The 19,042-nt window shown below is 33.5% G+C and overlaps 3 protein-coding genes across 6 annotated transcripts; 1 reads left to right on the top strand and 2 right to left on the bottom strand.

Moving 5' to 3' along the window:
• Nucleotides 1–311: 311 nt before the first annotated feature.
• Nucleotides 312–2,678, bottom strand: LOC116342318 (neurofilament heavy polypeptide). Its single transcript, XM_031769864.1, has 3 exons — nucleotides 2,549–2,678; nucleotides 1,993–2,474; nucleotides 312–1,932 (listed from the first exon to the last, which is right to left on the bottom strand). The coding sequence occupies exons 2-3, from the start codon at nucleotides 2,050–2,052 to the stop codon at nucleotides 511–513; spliced, it is 1,482 nt and encodes a 493-aa protein (XP_031625724.1). The 5' UTR covers nucleotides 2,053–2,474; nucleotides 2,549–2,678; the 3' UTR covers nucleotides 312–510.
• LOC116342317 lies at nucleotides 2,629–9,978 on the top strand. Of its 2 annotated transcripts, XM_031769862.1 has the most exons (10): nucleotides 2,629–2,977; nucleotides 4,629–4,816; nucleotides 4,933–5,191; nucleotides 5,277–5,552; nucleotides 7,468–7,631; nucleotides 7,701–8,465; nucleotides 8,536–8,556; nucleotides 8,913–9,194; nucleotides 9,255–9,594; nucleotides 9,669–9,978. In XM_031769862.1, the coding sequence occupies exons 2-10, from the start codon at nucleotides 4,696–4,698 to the stop codon at nucleotides 9,820–9,822; spliced, it is 2,382 nt and encodes a 793-aa protein (XP_031625722.1). In that variant the 5' UTR covers nucleotides 2,629–2,977; nucleotides 4,629–4,695; the 3' UTR covers nucleotides 9,823–9,978. The 2 variants fall into 2 exon arrangements, with proteins under 2 accessions (XP_031625722.1, XP_031625723.1); XM_031769863.1 differs by having other exon boundaries at nucleotides 2,630–4,810.
• Nucleotides 9,979–14,431: 4,453 nt separating this feature from the next.
• On the bottom strand, nucleotides 14,432–18,562 carry LOC116342387 (ubiquitin domain-containing protein 1). 3 transcript variants are annotated; one of them, XM_031769977.1, is made up of 5 exons: nucleotides 17,224–18,562; nucleotides 17,017–17,124; nucleotides 16,481–16,742; nucleotides 16,171–16,411; nucleotides 14,432–16,016 (listed from the first exon to the last, which is right to left on the bottom strand). In XM_031769977.1, exons 2-5 carry the CDS (start codon nucleotides 17,096–17,098, stop codon nucleotides 15,861–15,863), a joined length of 741 nt encoding a protein of 246 aa, XP_031625837.1. In that variant the 5' UTR covers nucleotides 17,099–17,124; nucleotides 17,224–18,562; the 3' UTR covers nucleotides 14,432–15,860. The 3 variants fall into 3 exon arrangements, with proteins under 3 accessions (XP_031625837.1, XP_031625836.1, XP_031625838.1); XM_031769976.1 differs by having other exon boundaries at nucleotides 17,017–18,561; XM_031769978.1 differs by having other exon boundaries at nucleotides 16,481–16,730; nucleotides 17,017–18,561.
• Nucleotides 18,563–19,042: the final 480 nt, after the last annotated feature.

The following is a 19,042-nucleotide window of genomic DNA, read 5'->3' as shown; positions in this document are numbered from 1 at the left end:
CACACACAAAAGATCTTCTTACCGTACGAGAACGCATGTCGTATCGACAATAACTATAATCTGTGTATTGGTTGGTGGTCATTTTACATATTCATTTTTTTTGTAAATATGACAGTGTGCTCAGCGCAATTGTGCTAGCGCGTTGTTTATATAAATACATAAAAGATACAAGTTTCAATTCGTCGAAATTGACTTTTAAGAATTGATAGCATGATTCATTTTCGACTAACCAGAAAACTCGTTTATACAAGACCAATTTCCATATTCGTTTGTTTAATGTTACGTTGACAAGAGAAAATGAAAAGATCACATTCATTGTACAGAACCATTTATTATATAGACGTTTTCTAATTCTCCGATTTTTTTTTGTGAAATTTAATAAATGACAAAGTAAATATACTTTCGTTAAAAACAACACTAAACCTATTGCTATACAATGTTTCGATTTAAAAAAAAATGAAAATTTTAATCGATTCTTAAATGTAATTTGATATTTTAAGCACTTTGTGGTTAGTTAAGTATTGCGACGCTGTTGTCTGAAGCTGCTGATGAAATACTTATTATAGACTCCGTATCGTCCACTGCCGTAAATTCATCGGGAAATTTGTTTGAATCCATTTCGATTTTCGATATTCCTTGTTCACTCCCTTGTTCACTCCCATCGTCGTCCCAATCTTTCAAAATATTTTTCAAATTATATGTTTCATTTTTCTCTCGCTTCTTTCGTCGATTTTCCTTGAGATACTTGGCGAGGAAATTCGATTTGATCGAAGTTAAATCAATGGAATTCAAGTTTTGTAACTTTTTTACCAGTTCCGTTGGGCGCATTGTATTGGTATTATCCAAAGCTGAAACAAGTAAATCAGTCGAACATGTCGACTTTGAACGTTTCGATGTTTTCGTTTTTGATATTTCGTGCTTCAATGGCTCTTGCTTTGAGGTCTTTCTCGTCGGTTCTTTTGCGGTTTTCTTCAATGGCTCTTGCATTGGGATCTTTTTCACCCATTCTATTTCGGTTTTCTTGAAAGGCTCTTTCTTCGGTGCCTTTTTTGCCGGTTCCATAGTGGTTTGCTTCAATGCCTCTCGCTTTAGTGTTTTTTTCGCCGGTCCTGTTACGGGTTTCTTCAATGGCTCTTGCTTTGGTGTCTTTTTCAGCGGTTCTATTGCGGTTTGCTTTAATGGCTCTTGCTTTACTGTCTCTTTCACCGGTTCAGTTTTTACAGGCGATGCAGAAACCTTCCCATTTGATTGATTTTTACGCGCCTTTCTTATTGCCACCGTAAATTTGTTTGGTGGTTTTTCGTTGGCTTTCTTACTCTTTGAACGTTTTGTCTTTTCAATATGTTGAATGCATTTTGTTAGTTTGGCTTCGGTTTTGATTTTACCCTTTCCACTGGAACTGGCATCTTTGACACTCTTAAGCTTTGTCTCATTTTTGATGGGCGATAGATTGGCGATCATCTTATCAATTCCATTTTTGTCGAGTACTTTATCGGTATCAATTTTGCTGGGTATGACCGTTTCATCGAGAAAATCCAAAAAGTCTGGATTTTCAACGTTTGATTTCGGATCAATTTCAAATTTGGGTTCGGCTTCAAAATCGTTAAAAAGATCCGAAAAATCCAAATCATAAGATTCAATATTAGGATTTCGTTGACTATCACAAAATAGTTCAGTCGACAGTGGATTCGTTGATTGATAATTGTCTGTGCCATCAAGAGGCACACGGAATACAGCCTCTCGTCCACCCTCCAATACCTCTTCATAATAATATACTGAATTGTCTTTCACATTTTTAAAAATGAATTTTTCGTAGGGGTAGAGACATTGCGCGCCGTTACATTTATAAATTGCTTCGTCCAAACTGATGTAATAATACCGTAATTTATTGTCGATGCCTTTCGACGCACAATGTGGACACGTTTCAGTGTACTGAAATGGAGAATGAAACAGATATTGAGAGTTCTTGTGTAATAAGTAAGTCATAGTTACCTCAACAATTGTGTCTTCTACAAACACTTTACGTGCTTTTATCAGCATTTCGGCGTTCATTTTGATGTTTTCATTGATTTTTCATCGAATTTAACCACATACCATGAATATTGACGAAGAAAACATAACGAAGAAAAATGGTGTGTATTTTTATTTTCACTTGTTGGCGGCGACGTTTGATGTGTTTATCTGTGTATAAACAAACTTCATAAACGATTGAAGCACGTTTTTGTTCGAAACGTCAATGTCAATTGTATTGTGTAAGACTTTGTACGTGAAACAGTATGCATGTGTCGACCTGTGTTTACATTGGACATTATGCACGGTTCACACGCGTTATGAACATTTCTGCTCACGCATTGTTTATATATGGACAGTATATATATGTGGAAACAAAGAAATTTCAGTGAAGATAGAATAAAATATGACTCAATGTGAAATGTGTTTGTTCAGATGTGTATCGAATTTCATGGAATTATCGCCTGCGTTAAAAATTAAAAAATTAAAAAATATATGATTGAATTGTTATTTTGGCACTGTGTTCATGTTAACATACCTTAATTTTCTTTCACTTCGAATTCGACATACCGAGTCTGAAGCAGCTGATTGTAAAATGTTGAAAAACTGACATACAGACCGATTGATTGAACTGATATTACGTCGTTCGTGTTCATATCTTTTGCCTGCTCGCTCTCTCATACATCTTTTATTGACAGTCTGACTAAATGTGTTTGTGAATATTAGTGACCTTTGAATTGTGCTGAAAATGTCAAATATTCGCACTAATTCGCCGACCATATTTGCTCATTGTGCTCACTGCATACACATCGTGAGACTAATTTTAATAAACACACATACATATTTTTCTCCGTTTCGTTTTTTTTTTGTCGTATACGCTGAACTATCATCTATCGTTGAACCATTTTTTTTTTCGTTAGTTCGATCAATCTTCATTTCTTTATCGATGACATCTTGAAATATCCAGGTATTTTATATAGTCGAATCCATCCGAAAGCTTTTAAAGAAAAAAAAGTTATAAGCGAAAATAATGTGGTGGCAGTGCAAAATTGAACGCCCAACAACGACAGCAAAACAGAATCAAATAAGTGTGTAAATATTTTTTTTGTCGATCAAATTTCGGGAGTAGAGTGCGAGTTTGTCAGCTAATATCAAAGGCCTCAAAATATATATATATATATATCTAGTTTAGTTTACGGTGTGTTCCGTTTTTGTGTGGAGACATTGTGCAACATTTGTTGTTGTTTTTCTTTTTCGTTTTGCTCTCGATATTTTTGTTTCTCTTCAAAACAAGTGGATAAGATTATCATCAAAAAAATAAATGTGTGCGTGAGTGTGAAATAATGGCATTTTGTACACATCAATGTGGAAAAGCTCATAATCCACAGATAGAGAGACATTAAAGAGAAAAAGAGAGAATACGATTGAATTGAGCCAACAGTGAACGGATAAATTTGCAATAATTTAAGCAGCTGCCGATGGAAATCAGCCGAAACGGTTAAGGATAATAATCAAAGCAACAAAAATATAAATATTTTCGACGGCTAACCCAACACGTACATAGCGAGCCGTAGAAAGACACGCATGGAGCAATGTGTTTAGTTATCTGAAGCAAAGAAAGCGCACACATCGAACCAAAATTCAAGTGATAGATAGAAAGAGAGTGAGTGAGAGAGAGAGAGGAGACAAAAAGAACGAAAACAACCACCAGTGACAATTCAGAGCTCACACAGCGTATAACTGTGTATGATGGTACTTTGCGCGTTGTGACAAAAGCAAAGGAGGCAAAAAAATAAATAAATAAAATAAAACACAAAGCAAAAGAGAGAGACACACAGTATTTTCAACGACAACAAGATAAGAGCAAATAAAAATTTATTACGACAATTAGTCGACATCGAACAAAATTCGGCTGCAGCAGATTGTCTACGTTCATACGGAATTCAAGCATCGAATGTAACGCTTGATTGAGTTTCACATCGTCAATACAATATTCGCCCGAAACACATTATACTAATTTTTCTCATCGTGCATCTAATAAAAAGTAACAGTTGCGACCCATTTCCAATAAGAAATTCTTGAATACCGTGCGTGTTTGCGTCCGTGCATTTGCCTTTGTGTACACAAACGATATATACAATATATATACTACTAGTACTTTACAAAATTTGAAGAGGGAAAAAAGAAAACAATTTTGTCGCATATGGAGTCTTGTACAATCAATCAAATTGTCGTCGCATTAGCAACCAACACTCTCCGGCTATCGAAATTAAAAAACACACATATTTGCTTCGTCTCAACATTTATTTAACAATAACCGCTTTTATTTTCTTCGGTTCAGTTTTTTTTTTAATTTTCGTTCGTTCGCATTTTTTTTTTTGTTTATCAATCAAATTTATTTTCAAAAAATATTACAATATCGGATTTAGATCGGTTTTATTTCGAATGTGTGAATGAGATTCGGGTGCCAAATTCACACTCTGCTTAGCTGCTTTTCTGTTGTTATTGTACGATTTTGTTTTGTATTTCTATTTCTTTTGTTCATTGAATCCATCAAAACATATAAATAATAATAACAACAACAAACACCAAACACTGTGTGTATTGTAATTAAACAGAAAACGACTAGATAAATAATTTTGTTCATACATACGGTGTACTACAATCGATAAAATAGCCGACACAATGAGAGTGGTTGCAATGGTGAGTGGGGGCAAAGACAGCTCCTACAACATGATGAAATGTGTTGCCGAGGGTCATGAGATCGTCGCTCTGGCAAATCTACATCCCAAAGACAAAGGTAAAGGTTTGTTTGTGTCGTTTTTATCGTTTTTTTTCTGGCTTATTGCATCTAGGCATGGCGTTATAAATATCGATTTTTGATTATTACTATTCATTGCTTTCATGCACACACACACACAGATGAACTAGACAGCTATATGTATCAAACAGTTGGACACATGGGCATTACAAAGCTTGCCGAAGCGATGGAATTGCCATTGTATCGCATGGAAACAAAGGGACAATCGACTCAAACGGGAAAATACTATGTGCCAACTGATGACGATGAAGTCGAAGACCTTTACAACCTATTGAAAATGACCAAAGATGAAGTGAATGTTGAGGCCGTTGCAGTTGGTGCTATATTTTCTGATTACCAGAGAATTCGCGTGGAAAATGTGTACGTTACATTTACATATTTTATGGTTGAATGCGAACATTTTTGATGTTTGTTTTTTATTCATTTTTTTCGTCATGTATTGCAGTTGTATGCGCTTGAATTTGGTGCCGCTCGCATATTTATGGAGGAGAGATCAGACTGAACTGCTGCAAGAGATGATAGATTGTCAAGTTCATTCAATAATAATTAAGGTTGCATCGTTAGGTTTAGTGCCAGATCGTCATTTAGGCAAATCTTTGCGTGAACTTCAACCACATCTCGAAAAGATGAGAGAAAAATACGGGTTGAATGTATGCGGTGAGGGAGGCGAATATGAATCGTTTACCTTAAATTGTCCACTATTCAAGCAACAAATTTGCATGTAAGCCAATTTTCACATCTATTTTTTTTACATTCAATTCGTTCGATTTGTTTATTCCGCTCAAATGGCATCGACATTTATTTTGAAAAAGTAAAAAGTTCTTGGAAAATCCAAATGACAAAGTAAACAGTTATTTGTTTTAAATATTCAATACAAATTTCATAGAATCATGTGATTTAACCCCCATTTGTAAAATTAATTCAGTGAAAAACATGCACGTGAATTTGACGTATTCAAATAATGCCCTTAATTTGTTTCGTAAAGTGATAATAACATATGTTTTGCCCACACTTAAATCAAATCTAAAAATTCTTCATAGTCAACAATAAAAATCGCAGAACGCTATTTTTATTCATATTGATTAAAAATTCTGTTTGTACACCCCACAGTTCTGGCGAAGAAGATTTAAAAATTAAAAAGAAATTATACATGTTCAGTGATTTGCATAATATGTGTGAATATTGTGCTGTAGTAATCACGATTTTCGATGATGTCATTGCCTTTTGAACCTTATTTGCACGAATGCTCCGTGTGGCAAATGAAAACTATAGTCGCCATTATAGTTATCGATATAGTTGCCGGGGCTTGTAAAGTGTTTTTGTTGCTCGCGCGCTTTTCTTTCTTCTTTCCCCTATTCGCGTCAGCTGAAATATTTTAAAATTAGATTTAGCACGTGATTTGGTTTCTAATCTCATTTGGCACTAAAATAAAGCTACAAGTATGACGGTGACCGCAATAATAAAAAAAAGGAAAATGAATGAATGCGATAACGAATTATAAACGCATGTAAACTGTTGAAACTGACCGATATGGAGAAAAAAAGTGAGCGTTCTTAATTTTTTTAGCCAATTGCAGCCGTGGCTAGATGTTCATTGGAAAAAAGCGCAATGACATTAACGCTCGATGTCAAAACACTAGACAAAATAAATGCGTATTTGATTTGCTTGGAAATTGTTTGTTCGTTTAATTATCGTTTGTTGAGTGTGATTATAATCATAATTTTATCTTTGCCATGGCTTGCAAGCCACTAGAATGTCAACAATCATTTTTCACGTAAATAAATTCTCAGATCCCTGGTTGTTACATTTAATTCTGATATAGAAAACAAAATTCAATCAAAATAGATTTCAGATATTGATAAATCCATTTCAAAAGTCACTTTTGGAAAGTTGTTTATTTGAATGAAGTGTTTTGGCGGACGAATAACCTCACTTGCATGCTATATTCCATTTCAAGATTGCAATGATTGTCTCACACATTGTATTTTTCCTAGATGTTAAAGTCAATCAATCAATGCTGTACAGTGTACATGTACATACTTCACTGCATTTCACCGTTATCAATGTGTGTCTTCTATTATTTCTGATTGTTCTATGATTAAAATGATTTCCACTCTGACAACCGTTTCTCTATACTGAGTGCCGTACATGAGATAAACAATGTACAATAATACCTTTTTTGTGTGAAAAAAATCCTACTTATTCTCATAGGCATTCATGTATACAAATCGATTACACTGAGTCAACATTATCTTAATCTCTGTGCCTCATTCGCGCTTTTGTGATACATTTTCGTATTTGTTCTTTTATTGATAAATATTTTCATGAACAAAAACAATGTTTTGCTTGGCTGCAGCCATGTGACTATGAATTTGTAATTATTTTGCAAATGTGGCCCCATCAACTGATAATGAAAATCACGATCATCGGCCGAAAAAATCCTAAACCATGCATTGCTGTAAATAAGATAACTTTGCATACTTTGTGATTCAATGTCAGCTCAATATATTTTATTCGATTTCAGCGTGAAAAATAGCAATGAACACATGTCGTCTTGTATATTTTGGAATTTATATGAACTTTGCTACCTCTTCGTTTTTTTTATTTATTTATTTGTTGTTTTATTTCATTTGCAGCGAGGATTTTCAGACGATAATCAGTTCATCGGATCCGGTGTGTCCGGTGGGATATATAAATTTCACGAAATTGCGTTTAATGGCAAAATCTCGAGAAAATGAAGCAGAAGTTGTGGTCAAAAAGTCAATTGACTACATAAGCGATTTGAATGAATCGAGCTACAGTGAGTTCCATTTATGGATTTCCAATTGATGAAACAAACACAGAGTTTACGTTTAAATTCCATTTTTAGGTGACCTAAGCGATCCGGATTTGAGTGAAACCGAATTGGAACACATCGAAATGGAAAATCGAATGAAAGAATCGATGAGCAAAGAAGAAATTGCAATTCTGTCACGAAGCAATAGTTTGAGCCAAAGTGGTTCATTATTATCGTCTCCAGTTCGAATAATTACGAAAAAACTGGTTGGTTCGGACGAAGAATCTTCGGTGAATGGTGGTGCCAGTGGTAGTTATGCCACAAGAAATGGTTTGCTTGATGTAAACACAAACGATGTGACCGACGGTTTGGCATCAAAAAATTTAACATTAAATTACGATATTGAACAACGACCGATTGAAAATAAGCCAAATATTGGTATTAATCCACGTGGTTGGATGTGGATTGCTGGAATTCAAGGTGTTGGTGCCACATCAGCGGAGGGAATGCAAAATGCTATCGATGCTCTTGTGAAAATAGTTACTGAAAATGGCTATGAACTCAACAATCTGTGTTATATTTCGTTGTACGTGCGCAGCATGAATGATTATGCTGAACTCAATGACGTGTATGTGAAGGCTTTCAATTTTCAAAATCCACCATCACGCGTGTGCATTGAGAGTCCACTTCCCGATGGTTTGCAGGTGATAATGGAAGGCGTTGCATTCAAACCACGAAACAGTGACATCAACAATCAACGCCATACGATGCATGTACAAAGTATTTCACATTGGGCACCAGCCAATATTGGTCCATACAGTCAATCGACACGAGTCGGTGAAATTACATACATTGCAGGTTTGTTAACAGTAAATTAGTTTAGATGCTTTTTTTTGGACTCAACTTTTTTCGACTAAATTATTTTCAGGTCAAATTGCGCTTGTACCAGGTATCTAACACATAATTCAAGTTAATTCAAATGTATTTTATTATTAATATCAATTTATTGGAAATTGACTACTACACCGGGAAAAGTACTACTACGTGTCATGTGATCCTCATTCGCCGCAATGGAATTCAAGATGGATTCAAGCCCCACTACATCCACGTTGTCAACGATCAGAATACGATGTTCGAGTCCAGAACTCCATTTCTTAATTTTTTCCATCTTGAATTTTATTGTAGCGAATAAGGATCAGGTGACACGAAGTAGTACATTTTCCTTTAACGTTGTTTCATTCAATTTCCAATAAATCGATATTAATAATAAAATGCATTAACTAACACAATTAACTAACACACAAGGTAGCATGACGATCATCGATGGTGGAATTCGCCCTCAATGCAAATTAGCATTACGACACATTTCACGAATTGCTAAAGCAATGAACACACACGGACAATTACGAGATATAGTACAGGGAATTTGTTTTGTAACAAATCCAAACCATATAGCCGAAGCGCGACGCCAATTGGAACGTCGAACGACCAATGCAATTATGGATTATATTGTGGTGCCGGCATTGCCACGAAAAGCACTGGTTGAATGGCAAGTTTGGGCTCATTCACACAACGACAAATTCGACTGTAAGTGCCGTCATATTCTTTTTTCTTTTCTTTTCTGCTAATAATTTTCGTTTTTTTTAGACGAGGAAACTGGTTGTTCTGTTGGAGATTACACGGTATCTAGCCGACGTCGTTGGAACTATGAGAATAATTGTGCAGCTATTGTGTGTTATGTTTCAACGGGTTTGGCGACATCATCAACTCAATTGACCGATTTATCCGATGACATTATCCAAAGACATCAAAAACTAGCCATTGGTCTTACCGTTGATAATGTCAACGACATTCTCCAATATATTGTAAATAAATTGCTTAAATCCAATGGTGTTCCATCGGCGGATTCAGCACAAAAGCAATCATCATCAAATCCAAGCAATACTGGACTACCAGCCATACATTTGAAAGTATTCTATCAAGTCAGGTACGAATCATTCGATTAAAACGAACTCATGTGAATACGTTTTAAATATCGTATTTTTCTCAACATTTTAACAGTGCAACGCCACCGATTGGTCTCCTGACACGTTCAATTGCCGAATTCGCCGAACGAATCAGTAATCTAACATCGATAGCATTCTCCGTATTGCCGGCGAGCAGTTTGCACAATTTCAGTACATTTTTATCGATTTATGGCATTCGACATTTATAATAGTTATTAAGAGCAAAACAATCAGAGCGTTACTAAAAAAACATACCAAATAAATTTCGAGCGTTGCTTTTCATATTTGTCATGCCACCAAGATGGGAGAGAAAAGAGTTGCTGGCCAGTGATAAGCGCTCTTCAATGATTTTCATTGTGAATGGATGTGATTTGATTTATTATTGATGATATTGTGTTTTTTTTTTGTTTTCTTCTAAATGGAGCGAGTCGTTTGAAACGAAGCATAAAGACAAATAATAAGAAATTGATTAATATTATAGATAATTGAATAAGACGATATGAAAATCAGTTTGATTTAACACATTGTATTTGAATTTGAGTTTGACCATCGTTTTGTCTTACATTCACAAAGACACACACACACACACACAATACTTTATTAAAATTAAGGATATTTTTGCGCCAATTTTTGTGTATCAAATGAAAAACGAGTTATTTAATTAAACAACAAAGTCTATGCATGTGTTATTTAAAACGAAACAACAACAAATAATGCTGTTTTTTTTCTACGAGCTAAACATAAAATGATATATACACGGGATATATTAAAGTTTTTTTGATTGATTTACAAATATATATATATTTCCATTGCACAACACAGACACACTCATACAAACACAATTCAATTGATTAGATTTACTTTGATTTGTGTGCGAGTTTATTACACATCCCATTGATTTTTGATTGATTGCCAACAATCGTTTAGTATATTTATTTAAAATGTGCCTACTAACGAAAAACGAAAAAAATAAATAAAAATATGTACGGGTATTAGTCCCAAGTGCTGGTTTGATTTGATATCAGGCAAAACAAAGAAAATCGTTAGAATTCACCCATTCATTTGCTCAGTCTAATATTTTGAAAATAAAAAGAACTTTTAAGTTATGCGATGTGTTCGAAACTAGACCAAAAAAAACTAGAGAGAAAGAGCAAGACGGAAACACACTTTTTTGTATCTTTACTAAATAACGGTTATATGATTACTAACATTAAAACTAATTACATTTGATATTGATGTATTGCTAATGAATTTTTTCCAGAAAAAAAAATCGAGAAAAAAAATATTACAGCACAGTTCATATTCGCTTTTTATTTGTTTTTCTTTTCTTTTTTTAACGTTTTTCTTTGAATAATATCTTTCTTTGAGCTGTCAAAAGTGACATTTCCACACTGACAGTTCGATCAAATTAGACAGCAAAACAATGTACGTTGGTGATACAGTTCATACTTTGTAGTTGTTTTTTACATAATGAAAATGGCAAGTGCAAAGCAAATTTTCGATTCATTGCCTGGAATCTGGAGAATAACACGAGAAACACTGACACCATTAAAACAATGGCAAAATTCAGGAGCAGAGTGTATTAAAGCTAATGGCTTTGCGGCATTTACATCAACCGAATCGGATCCAAATTTGTTGATTTATTCCGAAAAAGTTCGAATCAATAGTGGTATTGATGATAATAACAGTGGCATGAACGGACTCGAAGCCAAACAAAAGTACAAATATCGTTACGACAACTTAACATCATCCGTGAACAAATATTTCTTTGATGATCGACTATTTTATACGCTAAACATTGACAACAAACACGACAATGAGCTAGCAACAGAAGCGACCGCTTCGAATGTTATCACGGTTGGATGTGGCACACATTTATGTATTCAAGATCTTTATGAAGCCAATTATTCGTTCCATAATGATAAATACTTTGAATTGAAGTACACAATAAACGGGCCAAAAAAATGCTACGAAATTATCAATACCTATGAAAAATGTACGACCCATGAAATTAATGAAATCGGCATTCAAATTGAAAATGGTGAAATTTTATAATAAAAATGTTTACAATGAAATCTGGCATTTTCATTCATTATTCAAGCACTGACACTTATTGTGTTATTATTGTGTTTTTCAATTGAAAACTTGATACGAGTCACATAAAACGTGAAAGATTCACTTTTAATGCAATTCAGCCACAATTCAATTGAAAAGAACACCATTTTTAGAATTAAAAAATCTAATTTTTCATTATCTCTTTAGATCGAGAACGTTCTAATCTCTTTAGATCGGGACTCTGAGGGTATTTTTACGGGGAATCCAATAGTGGGGTCAATTTTGGAGTCGGGGTCGATTTGGATACCATTTTGACGATTTTCTTCAAATTTTAGTACTTTTTTCGAAGTTTGGACCCGTGCCGCCCGATCTAGGTCTCCCTGGGGGGTCAAATCAATATGCCAGTGTATATGGATATACGCGACTTTCATGAGAAGAAAAATATAGGCCCATTTGATCTTTATAAGTTAAAAAACTAGTTTAAGGGTCAAAGGGATGGTCAGAGGGTCATGCAATGTGACCCTAAGGGTAATTTTTTACGAGAAATCCAAAATTCGGACTCGTGTCTCCCGAAACTGAGTCTCCTCTGGAGTCAAAGCAATATGTCACTGACATAATGTCAGTGGATAGAACATGGATAGACGTACCTTTCGTGGGAAGAAACATATATGCCCATTTGACCTTCAAGGGTTCAAAATCCGTTTAATAACTTTAGGTTTTCCTTTTGGGTCATTTTTTGCCACCAGGGAGGGGTCGGGGGTGGTCAACGTGGTAGCAAAAAAATTTCGTTTCATTAGGAGCTACAACTTTGCCAAAGAATGTAATCAATTATCTCCAGTAGTTTATGATATAGATCATCATGGAAACGCCGAGGGGCTTAAAAACGTCAAATATGAAAAGTCGCACAAATGCTTCAAAAATCGGGGTGTTACATATTGAAAGGTTTACTGGTGAATTTAAAAAAACAAATAAGTTGGTTATGTTTTCAAACAGAGAATGAATATATACTTTGACATTGACATTTTTCTCCACAAAAATTCTACACGCCAAATGTCAAATCGCAATGGAAGTGTATTCCAAGTAAGCGATGCATACCTATATACATTTGAAATATATTCATAAGTTGACTTGTAAGTTGATAAACGTATAATTATCAAAGACGCAATGATTACGCCTTTGTGAGAAAACTCGAGCCATTTCTTTTCGTTAAAATTTAAAACAAGAACCCATCACGCACTATATATTTTGGACTGTTTGTCATGCGATAAATATAAATCTTAGTCATATGCAATGAGTAATTCTCTCTTATGTTTCTCTGTGTTGATTCTCTGTGTTAAAGAAGAAATAAAAGACAGAATGCATTTTTGATTCATATAAATTACATTTATTTCTAATTAATTTCATTATAATAACTAAGGGTTTTATTTCATAAAAATAGAAGATAATTTTATATAAATTGTTTCGTTTTTTTTCATCTAATTTGTTTTCTTTAGAAATTAAAATGAAATTCCAAATTATTTTTTTTCTCTTTTTTACAATATAGAAACACACCGCTATAGTGAACAACATCAATCAATGCATTTGAGTAAAATGTTATTTAAAAATCAAATTTCTTTCAAATATAAGACGTTTGATGTTTTATACATTACGCTTGTTTCATTCAGTGCTTAACAATTTATGATGGCAAAATAAAATAGGTTTTCGATAAATTAATATTAAATTTAAAATAAAAAAAATACATTAAGACGAGTATTAAGGAAACAAAATGCAACATTTTTCTCATTTATGTATGTCATTTATATATATAGAAATATAAGCAAAATTGTCGGTTGAGAAAATGCCGCCGGACTCAGTACGATCTACTACAGAAAATACTTGTTAACAAAACATACAAATATATATTGGCTAATTGTCATTCAAAAAAAAATTGGTATAAATCATGAAAAGAACATCATAAGTGGTACACAAAAAATGCAATCAAACCAAGCAAATTTATAATTGAAAAACCACTGAAAAATGTCATTCAAATAACCGTTAATGATTTGATTTTTCGTTTTTAAAAAACTGTCTTGCTCAAATTGAAATATATTAACCTGTAAATTCGTGTTTAACAAGAGAATTAATTATCATTGTTTTAAGTCACTCAAAGCGCAGTGTTATTGAATGAAAGTCATTGCGGATGTCAAATTTAAATAGATTTTACAACGCGTGCCACAACAAAAAAAATTATGTTCAAATTCAGATTGATTGTGCTTGTTTTATTACTATGATCAAATGTGAATTTCAATTTGGACTCGTCACTTTGTGCAAATAGAGAAAAATGCATTTAGTAAGATGACATAGCCCACATTGAAATGGTTTTGTTTTTATCGTGATTCATTGGAAAAAGAAAACTCGTTCGATGATATTGAGTTTTTCCCTTTCATTTTTCATGTAATGTGCACAAAAGTCTAGAATAATTGTATTTATGGCTTAGTTTTGTTATTGTTTTTCTTCTAATTAGAAAATTATTGTATTAAAACGAAACCGAATCTCAATTGAGTACAAAGAATAATAATAATAATCGGAAAACGAACATTTTCATGGAGTAAAACGGTGTTCGTGTATGCATGACACAATCGGTTAACAAATTAAAAATGAAATAAAACAAAACATGTCTATAGTGAGTCCTAATATGCATGCGGCAATATTGTGCCTTTTGTAAAAAAATTACATCTTTATCTACTTATCATCTGCTTTAATCATTTTATGTACACAAATACAATTTATTGTTTCACATTTGCACTTTGATGATACATTTCGTACGAACTAATGTGTTTTTGTGTGTGTGTGTGTGTGTAAAAAAATAATCGCTGAAGTGAATTTTTTTGATTTGTGTCTTTTTTTATTCCTGATGTATGGCTGTTACAGCAACGTGTCGTTTATATGTGTAGTAATAATAGAGAGCAAAATCAATGACGCAGATATTTTGTACTTTTTCGCTTCAATGATTTTAAAATGATTTTTTTCCTTCTTCATTTAGCTAATTATTTATTGACCGAATCCATTCAGTTGAAACTGAACAAATTCAGACAAATGACTTAAATAAAACATGCAAAATTGTGATGACAAAAGTAATTAGCATTGGGAAGATTGCACGAGAATCGACAAAATAATTGAGCATAAAAAATTTATTGCTTTCAGCGTATTTTATTCAAAATTGTTTTTCTTTTTTTTTTAATTGAGAAGAAAGCACCTGAGTTCTCAAAATTCAATATGAGTGTTTGTGTGAAAGTGCAAATAGATTTTTTAAGTCTAGTCATTTATGTTGACTCATTGTGTTGAGTCGAAAACAACTGTATACAATTCACATTTCATGTGTTGTTTGTGATCAAAATGATTAACGTACACACCACATCTATTAGCCGACCATCATTTTGGACATTCGTCTCTTTTCTTTGTTTCACAATGTCATTTGTTTTTGTGACGTTTCATTCAACCAATATGTCGTCTACGTATGTGTGTGTGTCTTCCTTGTTAAATTTCGAACAAATCTTTAAACATCTCATTTCTTCACACCAATCAGGTAAAAAAGTAAATAGGTTTCATTTAAAATAACGATTTTTCATTTAACTTCATATTATTATCAACTTAAAAAAATATGTTCATTCTTTCTTCTATATATTACATTTTCATCTAATAAATCACACTTAAATCGCTTTTTTTGTTTGTTTGTTATATAGTTGTAGTTTATTTTTTTGTTTCGCTAGGGTAAATTCTTTTAAAACGGTTTGGTTCTTAGTTCGTTTCTCCTTTTAAATATTTGATAAGATCTCTCCTAATTCATAAATGCACATCATGCACAATCGGAAGTGCATGGAATATTGTTGTGTTGTTCAACGCACATAAACCATATTTATATATGTATGTGAAATAGGAATTTACAATTTATATGATTGCGCCGCACTAAATTTAAATTATTATTTTATTTGGGGCTAAATGTGTTTGATGCAAATGAATCTCCGAATGACCGATATTCGATGCATTTTATTTCACCTGTATGCATTGTTATTTGTTTGTTTTATTTATTTCCAATTTCATTCTCCCTCTTCACACGATTGCATTTTCTGTATGTGTCGATGTGTTAGGTTTTGCTTGTGTGCGACATACTGTTCTCTTCGGATAGGTACATGGCATAAATATTGTATATTGGCTAGCTTGTCACACCATGATTATAGTGTTCAGTATTTACAATAACCTGTACAATGTACTGCGGTTGGATTTGTGCGTCCTCGATCAACATTTTATCGCCCAACAATTTTCCGCTGTAAAACCATCGCTGACAACATGCATCTACATTCTCTTGTGCCTGTGTGAAAAGAAACAACAACACCAACAACAATTATAAAACTAAATAAATTTGAATTGTAGTGACGCGTGATTATTTTTAATTTGGTTAAATAAAAAAAGGAATGATTCATTTATAATTGATTATGCACGACTATATAGATGTGTTCACTCACTTGTAATTTCTTTTTACATTGACCGATTGTGTCTTTTGAATAAACGGTTAATTTTGTATCGGAAAATGATGACGATAAACGTAATTTCAATATAACTTCGATGCCACCATCGACTGGCTCTGAATATTCAGCTGGTGAATCTCGACCATTGTCCTCTTTCACAATGTTTATAGGATACGATAGACAATATATAGGTACTTTGTATTGTGTGCCTAGTTCATCATAACATTCCGTTAAGTAGCTGCAATGCGAAATTACCATGTGAAACGATTTAAATGAAATTGTTCATAAAACGTTAGTCGCCACTTACCCATTTGGTACGGATATATTTGCACCGTCTAATATGGCCTGTGACAATTGAAAATCCAATGCTTCGGCAGCAACAGTTGCGGCACGTAAAGCATCCCAAATTTCTTTGCGGCCATCAAACGCTGGTGCGGTGTCCCAGAATTCATCACGTTTTGATCTGAGTTGTCCTTCGGTCAACGGCACATCCGACTTCCAACGTATTGTCTCATGACACAGCGGATGATTCTTTCGCGGTGGTCCACCGTTTCCACCTATTAAATTTCCTAATTAATCAATTAAATCAATTTTTTTATGTAATCGTCGAAAAAAAAATTTAAACTTTCAATCGTCAAATCAACACAAATTGATCGAAGAACAACAAAATGAAGTGATTTAGTTTAAATGTTATGAATTTAGATCAATATAATAATGAATAGGTTGCAGCAATCTTATCACCGTAAATGTCATAAAAAATCAACTCAACACCAATTGAACGAAACAAAAAACAAAAATTGTCTTTCGTTTTTATTTGAATTCAATGTTTAATAATACACTTACCCGAAAGCGGTCGCGATACATTTAATGACGATCCATTTGCAGTATCGCCATCGTTGCGATTAATTCCAATACAACCACCCATGTTTAGTGTGAAATCGATCCGTCAATCTGTCACCAATAGTTTCAACACAATGAATGAAGAAACTTAGGGAGCGACAGAAAAAAGACACACAAACAAATAATAAATCGGCACTTGGTCACACTCACTTTTCTCTCACGATTACTCTTCTCTTTCTTTTTTTGACTTGATAATAATTTCCTTGATTATTAATAATAATTCTGTTTGACTTATCGCTGATATTTTTCCTTGTTTTCAATTTGTTGATTGAAACGATTTGGTGTGTCATTTATTAGTTCACAATACTTAAAGTTGTATGTATTTGATTGAGCTCTAGTCGAATCTAGCAGCGTATGCATGCAGAGTGTGAGACCTTCGATTTCAATTCGAATTCAGTCTATAGTCGCGCGCGTGCTTTGCCATCCAATTCGCTTCGTACGCGCACTCAATAAATGTGTGTAAACGCAAATATTAACACCTTGTAATGATTGGAATGATTGTTTATTTTGCGCTTATTACTTCATGCACTTCAATTAAAACAAACAGAGAAAAAAAAATATGAAACTAAAACAAAACGGAAAATGAAAGACACATCCGTCACACCACCGAACGCAAACGCAAATACACACGGGCACACACCGCCGTAAATATAGCGCACACACACACACACACACCGATCACTAGTTAATACCGACAATTATATCGGATAAACGCCAAAATAAAATCGCACTTTCCAACATATACTATTTGTATTTTCACGGCATAATAATAATTTGTCTCTTTTCTTCTTCTTCTTCTTCTTCTCTTGTGTTTGTTTTTCTTTTTCTCTCTCTTCCAATTTGATTTTGGTATGTAATATATATTAATTATGTGCTCACACCCCAGTCTCCAGTCGAAATTGTTGTTTAGTTTCACCAGCAATTTCAATTTGTTGCCTTTGTTTTTGGTGTGCAAATTAAAAAATTTTGATTAATTTATTTTAGCTTTGTTCGGTCATTTATTCACTTTGCGATACCGAAATGAATTGAACGGAGTGAATTGATGAAGCCCAAAAACAGCTTCAATGTTTTGTTGATGTTGCGAAAAATGGAATTCGTATATTGGTTAACATTTTTCTTATCGGTGTAAATTCAATACCGCACTTCCAGCAAAAATTCATTTGTTTGCTCACATTCACTGCCAACCTTGATTGCAATTCCATACACAATTTACGTATTTTCAAATTCACCGTCATCGATACAAAATCACACACCAAATATTAATCACGAATTATTATTTATTTATTTTTAAATTGGATTCGATTATTTGCTTCTGGTTGGATGTTCGTCGTTCTTTTAGACTAAACTAAAATGACGGCATTTGAGAACACATTTGAACAGAAGAAAAATTAAAATTCAGTGGACTAATGAAAGAAAAAAAAAACTTAGAGAGAAGAATCAGAGGAATTTTTGATGGTGTTACAAATGTGTATATATGCGAATGCCAATGGGCTATAAGTTTGTGTAGTATAGAATGTCAAATGTCGTCAATGTGGTGGCCTCACACAAATTTCATTCCGAAGCATTGTGATTGCAGTGAAGTTGGTCACATTACACACTACCAAGCTCTACACACAATTCAAATTATACATTCCAAATTGAAATTTTGTCTCGATTTTAAATAAAAAGAAAAGAAAAAACATTTTTAATTTCATTCTTTGATGGAATTTTTTAATCAAATTTTTTTTATTGAAAATTCCATAAAACTTTAACATTTTCTTCGTATCGCCTAGTCTAGTGCAACGAATACGAATCGGACCACTTTCAAACACAACTGCATGACATTGTCAAATAGTCTAAAATGACGTTTCAGTTTCGATAGACAATAGTCTTTGTGAATATTTGACATTCAAAAAGAAAAACATTTTTCTTGGTGGTGTTCCACAAAGATTGCGTGAATGAACACATTTCTTTGACGGTGATTTGTTTA

This window comes from Contarinia nasturtii, unplaced genomic scaffold, assembly GCF_009176525.2.
Source record: "Contarinia nasturtii isolate CC-2019 unplaced genomic scaffold, AAFC_CNas_1.1 Cnas_scaffold_864, whole genome shotgun sequence".
Taxonomy (NCBI): domain Eukaryota; kingdom Metazoa; phylum Arthropoda; class Insecta; order Diptera; family Cecidomyiidae; genus Contarinia; species Contarinia nasturtii.
This window is presented reverse-complemented; position numbering and strand designations above follow the sequence as displayed.